This window comes from Hypanus sabinus, chromosome 10 (assembly GCF_030144855.1).
Source record: "Hypanus sabinus isolate sHypSab1 chromosome 10, sHypSab1.hap1, whole genome shotgun sequence".
In the NCBI taxonomy this organism is placed as follows: Eukaryota; Metazoa; Chordata; class Chondrichthyes; order Myliobatiformes; family Dasyatidae; genus Hypanus; species Hypanus sabinus.
Genome location: NC_082715.1, coordinates 114,822,830 through 114,837,478, shown reverse-complemented (window position 1 = coordinate 114,837,478; position 14,649 = coordinate 114,822,830). Strand labels below are relative to the sequence as shown.

Sequence of the window (14,649 nt, the reverse complement as noted above, 5' to 3'; positions counted from 1 at the left end):
TTACTGAATTGACCAACAACCTCTGGACTCACTTTCAAGGATTCTTCATCTCATGTTCTTGGTATTTATTATCGTTATTGCTTTCTTTCTTTTTGTATTTACACAATTTCTTAGTCTTTTGCACACTGGTTGCTCTGTTGGTGCAGTCTTTCATTGATTCTATTATGATTATTGGATTTATAGAGCATACCCTCAAAAATGTGAATCTCAGCGTTGTAAATGGCAACATATATAAACTTTGATAATAAAGTTACTTTGAACTTTGAAATTTGATAATTTCACAAACCCTCCTATTCCTAATTCAAGAACAACTCACAATCTTTAATATCTCACAATTGTAAAGTCGAGGAATGAAGCAGTTATTTTTTCACCTATCACCTCTCCTTGGATATTGCCCCAGATGTAAACAGCAAAGGTTCTGGCTGATTTAAGTAGCCAGCAGACTTTTTAAACTGGTTTCCAAAAAAAAACTGAACACAATAAAATCACAGCACTGATTGCCAAGTAGATATAATAACCAAGCCAAGCAATTAATTCCCAGATCTAAATACATAACATTTTAAACGGTGGGGGGGGGGGAATTGTTGTAAGCCCCCTCTACCTGAGTACCGTCCCGTGGATGAGACCTGTTACGCCTTTCACTCTCCACCATCTCACCCACCCATCCATCCCAAACCACCCCTAGCCAACCTATCTCACCCCACACCCCTCCCGGGACGCTGAGCCCGGAGGGGGGAGTGGGAGCCCAAACCCAGCATAGAGACTGACAGGCACCGCTCACAGGTGAAGAGGGGCGGCCACTGTTACCTCTACCCTGGGCTTGTGACCGAGGGGGAAGGTGTCAGTGGCTCACGCCGGGCCTTCACCCTTCTCCTCCGCCCCTCCCGAACACTCCAGCCCCCGGGAGAACCGGCAGACGGCACAACCTGGGCCGCAGCTCCTGCCACCGCCAACTGCCTTAGCGGGCTCGGGGTGGAGGAGTGCCGAGCCCTCCCCCTGTCAGTCAAAGGGCTGTCAGGGCAGACCCGGGTCTCCTGCCACACGCCCGCGCTTCGCCCGCCCAGACTCACTCTCGTCCGGCAGCTCCTCTACCTCCGCCATCTTGAATCGGCCGCGCCGCTTTTCAAAGGCCGCCGCGCGGCATTGTGGGTCAGGGCGGCAGATCCAAAGGAGCCGGAACCCGGAGACAGGGAACTGGGCGCGGGGGGAGCCCCCGGCTCGGGGCATGGCATCTGGGGGCAGGCGGGAGGATCAAGCTGAGGGGCCGACTGGCCTGCTCTTATTACGTCGGTAGCGCGGGCACTCACCGCGAGAAGAGTTGCAAAATAAGTTGCACGTCAATTAATCCGGGAGCCGAAACTGTGCACAGGAATTTTGCTTTTAAATAACATCCTTCCTCTGAGCTGCATATTAGAGTTGCAGCCCAGTTAATTTACCTCGCTGAACTTCATAATGCCAGCAAGGTTCTGGTCAAACTCTTCTCCTTCTCCGCTGCTGTCAGTCATATCCTTCAAGGAATGAATAGCCCCAAATGGTGTTTTATATTAATTCGAACAGAACTTGTCCCCCTTCAACAAACGGTGAACTATTATACGCATATGGTCCCTTTCTAACAGCCGCACTGACTAATGTTATTCTTTAGCCCAGCCCTCTTCAGAGTGGGAAAGTAGCGTTTAGGATGGCTCTTTGATCCTTTTGCCACACAAATTGCCAATATAAATGATAAGGAACGCATCACCTCTCGAATTACTCGTCCATCCGTGCCGTTATTCGTAATACTCTGCAGGCCCCACTGTGGCCGCTCTGTGACCCCACAATCCAATCAATGACTCCGAGGGAAACCTAAAAATAATAACAAAATTAAATCCGCGACCCACGCCCCCAAGCTCATATTTCATGGAAAATACCCTGCACGTCTTCTTAACCACTTTAGAGTCTAGTTACTTTACTATGTTATTCAGTTTGACGGCAAACAAGCATCATTTATAGATGAACAAATTCAAATGTTGCATGTATCCAAAGTTTTATCAAGTGGTCTAAATAGTTCTTAAAGGTGTAGACACAATAGATAAAGTACAAAACCAAGACTACAAAATATACTTTTGCCAATTTACTACTTGTATGATAAAATTCTACAATTAATTTATAAAATATTGACATCTCTAAATCAATCTATACATTTTTCTGGAAAAGCTGCAACTGAATAATTCCTGTTCGGCACTGGTTAATTTACAGTATAGCAGGTTACCAGGATGTTGTCCGGGATGGGGCTTTTCGGATAAAAAGAGAAACTTAGAAGGCTGGTCTGTTTGCCTTGGAGCAGAGATAGTTAAACGAGGACATGATTGAGGCAATACAAAGCGGGCAAAGGGATAAGGTTTTCCCTCTGAAGCAAATTAAACTAAGGGGCATGGATTAAGGGTGAGAGAGAAGAGATTCAGAGTGAATGGGGTGGGGGTGCTGAGAATCTGCCAGAGGGAGTAGTGGAAGCAGAATCGCTAACGTCATTTTTAAAGTGTCCTGATGAGCATGCTCTCGCTAGCACCAATATTCCATAGGGTTTCGGCCCGAAACGTCGACTGTACTCTTCTTAGATGCTAGCCTGGCCTGCCGAGTTCCTCCGGCTTTTTGTAAGTGTTGCACGGATTTCCAGCATCTGCTTTCCCTCGTTTGCGAATATTCCATACGCATTGGGTCCACAGGTTCAATGAAACTCCAATAACCTTTTATCCAGCTATTTCCAAATCCCAGTTGTTCGGAATCAAACACACTTCCCATACTGGAGTATTCTCTCTATAGTGTCCTCCTGAAAATACAAAAGCCTGAAACCACATACCACCAGGTTCACAGAGCTTCTATCCCGATCCCGCTGCTATAAAACTATTGATTTATTCCCTGATACAATAACCAACAAAACCTACTCATTGTGGTCTTGGACGTTAGTGTCTGAAACTTTAATGTGCATTCTGCCCTTGTACTACCTCAACGCACTGTTCCTTATATCATTTATATCGGCCATTTGTGTGGCACTGTTTTTCCACTATTTCCTCTTCTTATTGTTACCATCAGAAAGAAGGTACAAACTCAGCGATTTAGGAACAGCTTCTTCCCCTCTGCCATCCGATTCCTAAATGGATATTGAAACCATCAACACGAACTTTTTTATATTATTTCTGATTTTGCACCATTTTCTAATTTATATTAATATACAACACACACACACTCACACTGTGTGAAGGAGTAGTATAGGATAATTCACTTGCCAGGGCCTAGAACAGGAATTCCCAGGCTTGGGGTTTACATTAACAGGAGTCCACAGCATAAAAAAGGTTGGGAACTCCTGGCATAGAAGAAAGTTATGGTATCACTTTTATAAATCACCAGTTAGGGCATATCTAGAATACTGTGGCATTTCTTATCCATATACTCTATAGTACAATTACACAAGGGAAAGTGCAGAAGAAACTTCTTCACTGGGAAGCTGCCTGGTCTGCAGCATTCCAGTTGCGGGGATAGACGAGAGAGATAGGTTTTGATTTCCTTGTACAAGAGGAGGCTGGTGTGTTATGATAGTCAGAGGAAATAGTTAAGAAGCTTTTCCCTATAGTAGAGGTGTCTAAAGTCAGAATGCAAGAGGTTTAAAGGCGATTCTTCCACCCAGGGAGTTGTTGGGAGTCTGGAATGGGTGGAAAAGCATCTAGATAACAACTTGAATCACCAAGGGACAGAAAGCAACACACCAAATGTTTATAAATGTTCAAAGTAAGAGTCACAGATTCAAAATACATTATCAAAGTACATATACTGTACATCACCATATATTACCCTGAGATTTAATTTTCTTGCAGGCATTCACAATATACAAAAACAATAGAATCAATTAAAAACTACACACAAAACTGATGACCAATATGCAAGAGGCAATAAATCATCCAAATACAAAAAGAAAAACTAAACAATAAGTAATTTTGAGAACGTGAGTTGTGGAGTCCTTGAAAGTAAGTCCATAGGTTGTGAGTGAAATTATCCGCTCTGGTTCAGGTTAGTAAAGATGGATATGGTGAGTCAGAAGGCTTGTTTCTGTGCTGTATGGATAACTTGTCACCCTGGATGAAGATCCGGTCAAGCACAAAGTGGGTTGTGGGGGGGGGGGGGGGTCAATGTCCAATCACTCACCACTTGCTTCAATAGTGATAAGCAAGGACAGACTTACATTTACATTGCTTCTCTCATCATGTCTGGATATCTCCTTACAGCCAAAGGATTTTTTGAAAAGCAGCCAACTGGAATGCAGTAAGCTCACATGAACGGGTGTGTGATGAAGGCCAGACCTTCACTGAGGAAACAAGGGGGATTGCTCAGCATCTGCCTGACAGGGCCTCAGTTTCATATCACAGTCCAACAGATTTGCATGACTTTCTCAGGAAAATAATAAGCTATTTGGGCATTCTTACCTGTCCACATGATCATGGCTGAATGTTCACTTCAATACCTCATAACCTTTGATCCCACTAACATTAAAAAACATTCCTAGCTCGTTCTTAAATATAGTGAATAACTTACTCCCCAGTCTACTGTGAAAAAAAGAATTGCACAGGTCGGCCATCCTCTGGGTGAAGAAAGCTAAATCTCATCTCAGTTTTAAATGATTCACCTTGTATCCGACACCCAGAAATTCCAGACTCCGCTATCAGGAATATCCAGCTTGATTCGAATCTTGCATTGGATCACAGAAAAAGAGGTCCTCTTGTAAGTCAGTACTGGGAGAACTGACCAGGGCAGGTGTCTCTCAGATTAGTTTCAATTGGTTTGGTTCAAAGTAAATTTATTATCAAATTATGTATATTACATCATATGTTACCTTGAGATTCAATTTTCTGGAGGCATTTACAAGAAAAATACAATAAAATCTCTAATTTGATTAATATAATTAATAGAAAATAAGAATTCAGAGAATTGTTCACCAGGTAGTTTGGGCCAGCCTCATCTCCAAAGCTGAGCAGCCCAACATGGAGAGCAACTAAGCAGTGCAGTAGTTAGTTCTGCCTCACTGCCCCAGAGACACAGGTTCAATCCTGACTTCCGCCGCTGTCTGTGTGGAGTCCTCACGATCTCCCAATGACAGTGTGGGTTTCCCCCCTAGGAGTTCCAGCTTCCTTCCACGTCCCAAAGATGCACGAGATTGGGGGGGGGGGGGGTAACTGGCCATTGCTGAGATAGATCAGCTATGGTCAAACTGGATGGATTTTAAGGCCATTGCTGGGATAGATCAGCTATGGTCACATTGGATGATGGGCAGCCCCAAGGGGCTAAGTTCCTTTTCCTTGGAATTCTCATTTAGCATTTCCTCCTCCTGAAATTTATAAAGACATACAGCCAATATCCTCACAGCCTCTCAAAGCCAGCTATAAAAATTAAACAAGTCCTCATTATATTACTGGAGTGTGGATAGGAAGCAAGGACAGAGCTGGAATCACTGACAAACAGGTTTAAACCAACATAAAAATCACATCTCAGGAGCTGTTGATCAATGTACATATCACAGCCGTGGATTGCTGTCAGCAAGCCTCAGTGCTATCAGTTACTTTCCTTGTCTGTGAGAAGTTACTGCCCATCTCCCTTGCCAATCAGGTGAACTTTGTGAGACCAAAGCTCTTACCAGGAGACCCAATAAGACCAGTGTTACACATAAGTTAATGGAGGCATCTCTCCCAAGCTCCAAATATCAGAGCTCTGCCTGTGAGATAAGCTCTGGATTTCCATTCCGATGAGACTCAGAATCTGTTTGCACCCTGCTGCCACTCTTGCTTTTATCAACTTCCAATTTCTGCACTCCCTCTTTTGATTTTCACTTGACACGTGTGTCTTCATAATCAGAAAGCCATTTATCTCAGAGATAGGCCCTTTAGCCCAAGCCATCCATACTGAGCTAAATACCTGCTAGGGTTATTCCCATTTGTCTGCACCTAACTCATATCCCTCAAAACCTTTCCTAACCATGTAAATGCCCAATATCTATTAAATGTTGTTAATGTAGCTATCTCTACCACTTTTGCTGGCATCTCATTCTATATACCCAAGACACTGTGTATGGTCAAGTCCCTTTTAAACTTTTCCCCTCTCACCTTAAGTAATTGTCCTCCAGTTTTGGAGTCTAAAATGACTGTGGTTATCTACCCTATGTCCCTCAATTTTATACACCTCCATAAGGTTACCTTGTGGCACATTAGGTAACAACACCGCTGTTACTTTTGCATTTTTGTCTGTTTATCCCTTTCCCCCCCACCCTCCGAGGCCGAATTGCTAGCTTGACGCTCAACCCAACACGAATGGAAAGCATGCAAGGAGCCAGATTCAAACCCAGAACCACTTGCCTTGAAGTTCAGTGCAAATGCAACTACACCACCGGCTGGCTATGTCTCTTATGCTCCAGGAACAACGGTCAAACCTATCCAGTCCTGATATTGTCCTTGTGAATCTTTTCTATACCTTTTCCACCACAACAATGTCCTTCCTACAGCTAGTAACCAGAACTGCACACAACACACCAAGTGAGGTTTCACCAATTACTTGTACATTTGTAACAAGATCTCCCAAGTCCTGTACTCAATGCCCTTGACCAATGTAGGCAAACATGCCAAATGCCTCTTCACCAACACTTCATTCTTGTCCGAGTTAAATTCCATTTGCCATTTCTTGGACCTCCTTCCCAGTGGATCTGGACCCTGCTGTAATCATGACCTTCTTCACTGTCCATTCCTTTCACCCACAAACTATGCCAACTACATTCTCATTATTAATATAGATGACAAACATGGGATGCAGCACCTATCTCCGCCACACATCACTGAGCTTCATCTAGAAAAAAAACCCTCCACTAATACCCTTGATTTATACCTCCAAGACAGTTTTGTGTCCTGACCCAGCTGACAAAAAAAAATTATGCATTATCTACTTAGTAGGAGTTCATACAGTTGTGGTAAACTGAGGGGTCAGATGTCAATATCAGCCAGAACATCAACTTCAAACAACTGTAGTACTGTGAGCAGCAGTGGGCAGAACCCTATTTGAAGTCTCATCTGAAAGGTGACAGTTTATTTATGTAGTGTTCCCCAGATTACTCACTGGTTAAGTCTAGAGTATGGGTTTAGTCACTGGAGTGAGACTGCAACCGAACCCACCACTCAGAGGATCAGACACCAAATCACAAATTAGCCTGTCCTTCGGGTGCTGTCTACAAGGAGTTCGCACATTTTCCATGTGGGTTTTCTCTAAATCTCAGACATGCAGGTCAGTAGGGCAATTTGCAGCCAATTAACCCTAGTATGGAAGAATCTGGAGCAGTGTTATAGAAATGTTGGGAGAATAGGTTATGAGGAAATACTGTGAGTTGGCACGAAGCTGTATGTTTTTTTTTGTGCTGCACTGGATCCACAGTAACAATTATTTAATTCTCCTTTACACTTATGTACAGGAGATGACATTAAATAATCTTGAATCTTGAAATATCGAATTACTGGAAGTGTTCTGCAATTAAGACAGCAGCAGGGAGAGAATCTCAGATGGCAACGAGGAAGTGTACAGGAGTGAGACACATCGGTTAATTAAGTGGTATCACTACAACCACCTCACACTCTATATCAGCAAGTTCAAAGAATTGACTGTGGACTCCAGGAAGGGGAAGTCATAAGAACACAACAGTCCAAATTGAGGGGAAAGGGTGAGCATCTTCAAGCTCCTGGGTATCAACATCTCAGAGGATCTATCCTGGGCCCAAAGCATTGAAGCAGTCACAAACCAGCTCTGCCTCATTAGTCTGAGAACTTCTGGATTCACGACAGAGAGCATTCTGACTGGTTGCATCACCTCATGTTATGTATGCTCCGATGTCCAGGATCGCAAGAGGCTGCAGTTGTAGGTTCAGCCAGTTCCATCAACAGCACAGCCAGCTTAATCCATATACCCACCACCTCTGTACAGAACAGTGGGAGACCAGGTGGGGTATAGGGGAATGGGTAAAAGGAAATAGCTTTGGCAAGGTGAGACCAGGCAGGGGGGGTGGGGGAATGGGTAAAAGGAAATAGCTTTGGCAAGGTGCAATCAAGTGGAAGAATGTGAGCACATTATATTTCGTCTGTGTTGTGAATGGTTGCATCCTGAGATACATTCTGCAGGTCAGGCTATAATGAACACAGGCACCAAAGCTCTACTTTAAGCCATCCTTTATTCTTCACATAATATAAAATGGGGGGGGGGGGGGGGGAGAGAGAGAAGAAAAGGAAATAGGAAAAATAAAAGTGACAGGAAAGGAGTGAAGAGGGAGCGAATCGCTTTCCAATGGAAGACAAATCAAGATGGGCTCAAACACAAAAGAAATGTAACAATTCCTGATGGGCCAGACTTCACAGAAAGGAGGATATGCCCCAACCTTCTGTATCATTTCACCCCCTAGTCCAGTTTCTCACAAGTTAAACCAAATTTTTTAAGTTAGTTAAACCACTTCACTGGCTGAATAAAATTAAAGCCATTTTCACATTCTAACAACCCCCAACCCAAATAGCTTGCATCATTTATTTGTATTTAAAAATCTAACAATGCTTATTTATGGCTTTTGTCAGCTTTGGTGGAGGGGACAGATTTCTCACCACACTTCCCTAGCCGAGTGGCAGGATGGAAGCACAACCTCTGACCTTGTGTCACTGTCACCCCCTCATCCCCCTCCACTACCCCATCTGGACAAGACTTCACCACAGGGAGGTCTTGTACTTGAAGTTCAGTCGAAGCAGGTACTTGAGGTGCACCTGGGCCACGTCATACACAATGTACCTGAAGGAGAGCGAGTTAAGGTAGATGATCAACAACATCTCAACATTATTACCTTTTCAGAAGCAGCCCTCCCATCTTGATCCAAGCACAGAACTGGCTCTGCAGTAACTGCAAACTAACAGGGAGCCTTGGCTTGGGAAGCCCACCATCTGTAGGTTGGCACAGCAGTAGTACCATTTGCTTGTATCTCAAGCAACCCAGTTTTGATCTGCAATTCAGGCATTGCCCATGTGGAGTTTGGGTAGTCTTCCCATGCCCACTGAAATCCCTCTAGGTTCTCCAGCTTCCATGCAGGTCAGTGGGTTCACTGGCCACTGTAAATCGCCCCTAGTGAGTGGGCGAGGGGTAGAATCTGATGGTGGTGGGGGGGATGTCGAGAGAATAGGATCAGTGTAGCGCTGATGTAAACGGGTGATTGTTGGTCCTGCTTCTATGCTGTGCAGTTTGCTCTCTGCAAGCTAGAGGCGAGGGTCCAGAAATGAAATGCAGAGAAGAGCTCAACATACCCCGCTCCAAACAACAGCAGGCTCACCTTAGTGTCCGGAAGCTCACACCTCAGAACAAACCATGGGGGTTGAAGAACACTCCCCAGCTACAAAGATGAGATGGTGAGGCCTCCATTCTCCTGCTGCACTCTGCATGCTGCGACATGCTCCCTCCAACATCCCCTCCCCAGCTCACTCCTGTCTGACCACAAGATACAGGAGCAGCATTGAGCCATTTGCCCCATGAGTATACGTGATATTCAATTGTGGCTGACATTCTCCCACCTTTTCTCCAAGTTCTTAACCAACCAAGGACCTAGCTATCTCTGCGTCAAATACACCCAGTGTCTTGGCCTCCACAGCTGAGGCAATAAATTCCAGATTCACTATCCTCTGAAGAAATTCCTCATCTCAGTTCAAAAGGGACACCTCGGATCATAGACTCCCGTTAATGGAATGAACTCAGTCTAGGTCGAAATTCATGAAATAAAACACCAACTCTTAATCCCTTTCTCAAACTGGTTCATAGGAGCAGTAAACAAGATGTCTACAGAGCAATACACTAAACCTGGCGGGTCCAGCAGCATCCATAGAGGAATGGATAGTTGGTGTTTCCAGTCGAGACCACTTATTTGGAGATGAGATGGCCAGTACAAAGAGATGATAGGGAGGGGTGGGAAAAGAGAAGGCAAAATGATAGGTATATCCTGGTGACAAGCAGATAGAAGTGGGGGAGAGTGGGAAGGGCAACAGAGATGGGGTGGTTGTTGACAGGCAGAATGGAGGAAGGGAGTGAGGGAAGAGCAAGAGATAGGAGATGATAGATGGAGAAAGAGAGAGGGAGCAGCAACAAAGATAAGGGAGATGATAAGCAAACAAGAGAAAGGGAGAGCGGGAGGAGCAAAGGAGGTGGGGAGGAGTGATAGATGGAAGTGACAAAGGGCTGCAGATGAATACATCTTTCAGCCCAGATGAAGGGTCTCACCCCAAAACTTCGACAGTCCTCCACAGATGCTGTCTGAGCCACTGAGCTTCTCCAGCATCTTATTTGCTGCTCCGATTTTAGCATCTTCAGAGTGTGACTGCAGCTTCCAACCATCAGCACTACCAACCCCAGACCTGCCTGGGAAGGATACTCGTTGTACAGCAAGCTGGAGTCAGTGATGGACGTCTGCACTCCTCTGCCCAGCGGCACCTCCACTCCGCCCAAATTGATCGTGGCATTAGGGTCTGGAGCAGTCTTACCCACACCTGGGGAGAGAAAAGAAACCGTCGTCATCAGCCTTCCCTCCCCTCCATGAGAATCAGCATTAGGAGATGCAGCTGCACCCATTTTTCCCATCAATGCTGTCCAACCTCACAGCGCAGCACAGGAATGGGGAATGGACGGACTGATGGTTGGTCCTTGCAGAGCAGATTAAGGAAAGGCAGAGAGCCAAACAGGCCTTCCTTCCAGGCCAGAACCTCTTTACACCACACCCTGGACAGGGGGCGGTAGACTGGGGACCCAAGGAGCAACTCTGGTTGGAGGTGCTCAGGAACACTTTCACTGGAGTGACTCATCTCCGGAATCCTCCACCCGAGGAATATGGAAGCTGAATCATTAGAATGATTTAAAGAGGAGGTTGATAGATTTGTGAAAGATTGGGGAATGATGACTGTGGAGGAGTAACAAGGTACAATAAGAAGACAGATCATTCCCCCACATCAGTCTATCAAGGGCCCTTTAAGGAAAAATCAATAACACAACATAGTGCTACACTTACAGAGCAAGTGCAGTTAACGCAGACTAAGGTGTGAGGCTTGATGACATAGATTGTGATGCCAATAGTTCATCTTAATTGTCCAAGAGGTCTGTCTGTTCAATGGTCTTATTTCAGTAGGATAGAAGCTGACCTTGAGTCAGATGAAACGCACTTTCATCCTTTTGTATTTTCTGCCTGATTTTGGGGTGAGGGGGGGAAGAAGAGAGAATGTCTGGAGTGGGAGAGGGGCTTTTGATTATGTTGGCTGCTTTACTGAAACAGTGGGAGTGTAGACAGAGTCCATGGAGGGGAGGTCAATTGCTTAGCTGTGTCCGCAACTCTGCAGTTTCACAGAGAGAAACTGCCATACCAAGCCCTGATTTGGACACAGGATGCAACTGGTGAGAGGAGATGAGGCCTGGGGGCAGATAAATCCTCAAGACAATGAGTGGTGGGGCTGATTTTCTTATGCTTCACACCTGGAGGATTGCCGGGAGAATAAATGGGATCATCTCACTAAATCTGAAACTGACAACGGGACAATCTGGCATCTGTCACAGGGTATCACTGGGGAAGATGGTTGTCAACAGGGGTTGGGGGAGGGGGATAAGAACCCGGGACTGTAGTATCCACCTTTACCGTTAACACTGTATCAGTGTCCTTACCTTTCACACTGTGTTTGCCTTTTGGTAATTTCGTAATATGATTGGCCCGTTTTAATTCATACCTGGGAAGAAATAAAAATTGTCTGACTTGCTTTGGAAGTAGCACTGATCTACAAACTGGTAACATTTCTTAATGTCACCTCAGAAGTCAGGCCCCAGAGCAAAGTCCATAAGTACCCCATTAGAATTGACTCACTCCAAGGAGGACATATTGTGGGGCTATGTACTGAACTCCATGGCAGGGATACAATCCAGTCCCACAGTACTCTGAAATCATTCACATTCCCAAACCATCTCTTCCCTCAAATGCTCTCTATCTGATTAATTCCATGCTCTTCAGCACATGACCTCGGGCCTGTTGAACTTCCATCCTACGTTGATTAACAATAGTCCTCCCAACTAGTGACCCCAAATCTCCACTCTTCCAAACCCAGAATCTGAACTGGCTGAACTAAGCAGCGTTTGAGTGCAGAGAAAGCTTGAGGACCAGGTGGCAACTGAACCATTGAAGACATCACCAATCAACAGACCACACACACACACTGACACAATACAGCAAATTGGTAGAAGGATTCTAAAGTTTTTACTTGATTTACAGACTGACTGATTTAGATTCTGTTTCCAACTAACTCCATCACTGCTGGTAACGAAGCCTTTGGGCCATAGAGGAAACCAAACATCCAGGGTGGGGGAGGACCCACACAATCACAGGAAGAATGTGCAAACTCCACAGAGAGAGAACTGAACCTGGGTCTCCGGAGCTGTACAGCAGTGCTAACCACTGAGCCACCGTGCAGGCCCAGTGTGGGATCAAAGCTAAGCCTTTCTTGAACATAGAGGCGTTTTAAAGTCCTGAACAACACTAAAGGAAAGATCGCCAGAGAGCAAGAAGAGCCCTGCGTGTTATAGGACTGAGAGGGGTGGTTATGTTCCCCTTTGGTGGGAGGGGTTGGTAAAGATAATAACCTTAAAGCTACAGTTAACCCAGTCACTGTTAATAGCAGAAAACAGCTCTTTACATAAACCGTGGAGAAACTGTTTGGAAATTTTTAGTCATAGACAGACATCTACTACTCACTGAATGATAGAAAAAGGTGAAGGAGTATTGTGGACAGTCCTGTTGCTAAAGTAGATCATTCATACAAACCACAGATCAATTTCTCTCATAGCTGCACACATTTCTGCAACAGTTTTGTACTCACATGTTCCCCAGGGCTACTTCAGCCAGCAATACAAGGCCCACTGGCTCAGCCTGAGACGTGTGGCAGTAGTTGGCACTTTTAGACACCATGTCTGCAAAGTAGACCCCTTTCCCAAACATGTAGCCCGTCTGTTGGAAAAACAAAGCACAAGGACACAAGGTTAGTTTCCAGCACGTTAGCACCAGACGAAGTGCCCCAGGAACCACAAGCGGTGCTGGAGAAACTCAGTGGGTCAGGCAGCAGCTGCAGAAGGTGGAAGTCAATGTTTCTGGTTGAGAAATGAGGGGGGGTACTGGAGATGGTGTGGGGGGGAAATGTCTGGAGTTACGTAGAAGACAAATCAGACAATAGATTTCTTCCCTTGAGTTTACTTCAGGAAAATCGTTTATTTTGTGACTAAGAACTGTTTTCTGTTTTAAGTCCCAGATTAGTTTATGGGAGTTAATTTAAATTTACCACAATAGTGGTAGGATTCAAACCAGTGTCTTGTATTACTGGCCCAATACTCTGATTACAAGACCAGCCACTCCCAATCACACTTGGCCTGGATTTGAAACATTAGACCTCCGTACCCACTGACAGGCTGAGAGAGGATAAACACCCTCTATGCCGAGGAAAATTAAAGAGCCTCCTAAATGCAAGTGCTGTGATGTTGACACAGCTGTCAGCATGGGCCACAGCTGTGACACTGTAGGCAGCACTCCCCAGACAGTAAGTCATAGGTTCAAGTCCCACTCCAGGAACTCAAAGAAGCCAAATGTGGTGCTGAGGGACAAGGCATTGCAAGTCAGTTTCTGTCCATCCAGCAGCCCAGAGAAGGTGGATTCCATTGTGCTGCCAGCCAATATTCCTCCAAGAGCCTCAGAATAAAGGGACACCCCACTAAAACCAGGACAATGAGGAATTTCTTCAGCCAGAGAGTAGTAAATTTGTTCTCGAAGGCCAGTCAATAGATGTACCTAGTTCAGGTAGACAGCTCTGTCATAATGGATGAGTTGAGCCGAAAGGTCTGGTTCCGTGATGTATAACTGACTCAGTTACTGAGTTCTGGTCTTTGCAAGAATCGAGGGATATGCAATAAGGCATGAAACTGACACTGTGGAAGAACCGTGGGATTACTATCCACACTACTGGACGCCCATTTCTGATGTTCCCGTTCCACTCACCACGGGAGCCTCAGGTGGGGCGATGCGCAGACCCTGCGACAAGATGCCGGCAAAGTTGGTGGTGCGGGAGCCATGCCAGAGAAGTTGCCTGTTGTGGAGGTCACTGAAAGGCTGGAAACGCTGCTCCTCCCCTTCGCGCTTGATCTTAAATATCTGTGGGAACAAGACAAGGGTGAAGGGTTGCTGAGGGAAATGCAACGGAGCTGGAGCAGTGTTGTGGGAAACTCGACCCATCAGGAAGAACAGAACCAGGGCAGAGCTGTGGGACCCAGAGGTGCACATCCATTGAACCATTCCCTCCCCTGGTCAGTCCTGTCCATCCACTGGGTGGGGTGGGGAGGAGGGGTGGTCAGAGAGCACAATTCTAACCAGTGTACTCACTGGTTATACACACTGTCCCACCTTCTCCATACACCAGGCTAGACCCCCAAACCCCAGCTCACCACTGGACCCTGGGACAGCTCACAGAGTAGCAGCAGGATGGGCAAAAGCCAGTGGAACCATCCTTCCCCACCACCAGCCCCCTCACACACCCATAAATCATCAGCCTCTTACAGACC

General features: G+C 45.6%; 2 protein-coding genes across 2 annotated transcripts in view; both read right to left on the bottom strand.

Annotated features, from left to right (window-relative positions):
• The window catches only part of lin9 (lin-9 DREAM MuvB core complex component), a 148,265-nt gene extending 147,145 nt beyond the window's left edge, over positions 1 to 1,120 (bottom strand). Inside the window, exon 1 of the mRNA XM_059982719.1 lies at positions 1,071 to 1,120. Within this exon, the coding sequence (XP_059838702.1) occupies positions 1,071 to 1,101 (31 nt within the window). The 5' untranslated portion in view covers positions 1,102 to 1,120. The remainder of the gene's footprint in view (positions 1 to 1,070) is intronic.
• Positions 1,121 to 8,205: 7,085 nt separating this feature from the next.
• parp1 (poly (ADP-ribose) polymerase 1) overlaps positions 8,206 to 14,649 on the bottom strand; it is a 56,331-nt gene continuing 49,887 nt past the window's right edge. Inside the window, exons 19-23 of the mRNA XM_059982718.1 lie at positions 14,090 to 14,242; positions 12,924 to 13,051; positions 11,722 to 11,783; positions 10,448 to 10,562; positions 8,206 to 8,826 (exon numbers count right to left, since the gene is read on the bottom strand). Coding sequence (XP_059838701.1) covers positions 8,745 to 8,826; positions 10,448 to 10,562; positions 11,722 to 11,783; positions 12,924 to 13,051; positions 14,090 to 14,242 — 540 coding nt within the window. The 3' untranslated portion in view covers positions 8,206 to 8,744. The remainder of the gene's footprint in view (positions 8,827 to 10,447; positions 10,563 to 11,721; positions 11,784 to 12,923; positions 13,052 to 14,089; positions 14,243 to 14,649) is intronic.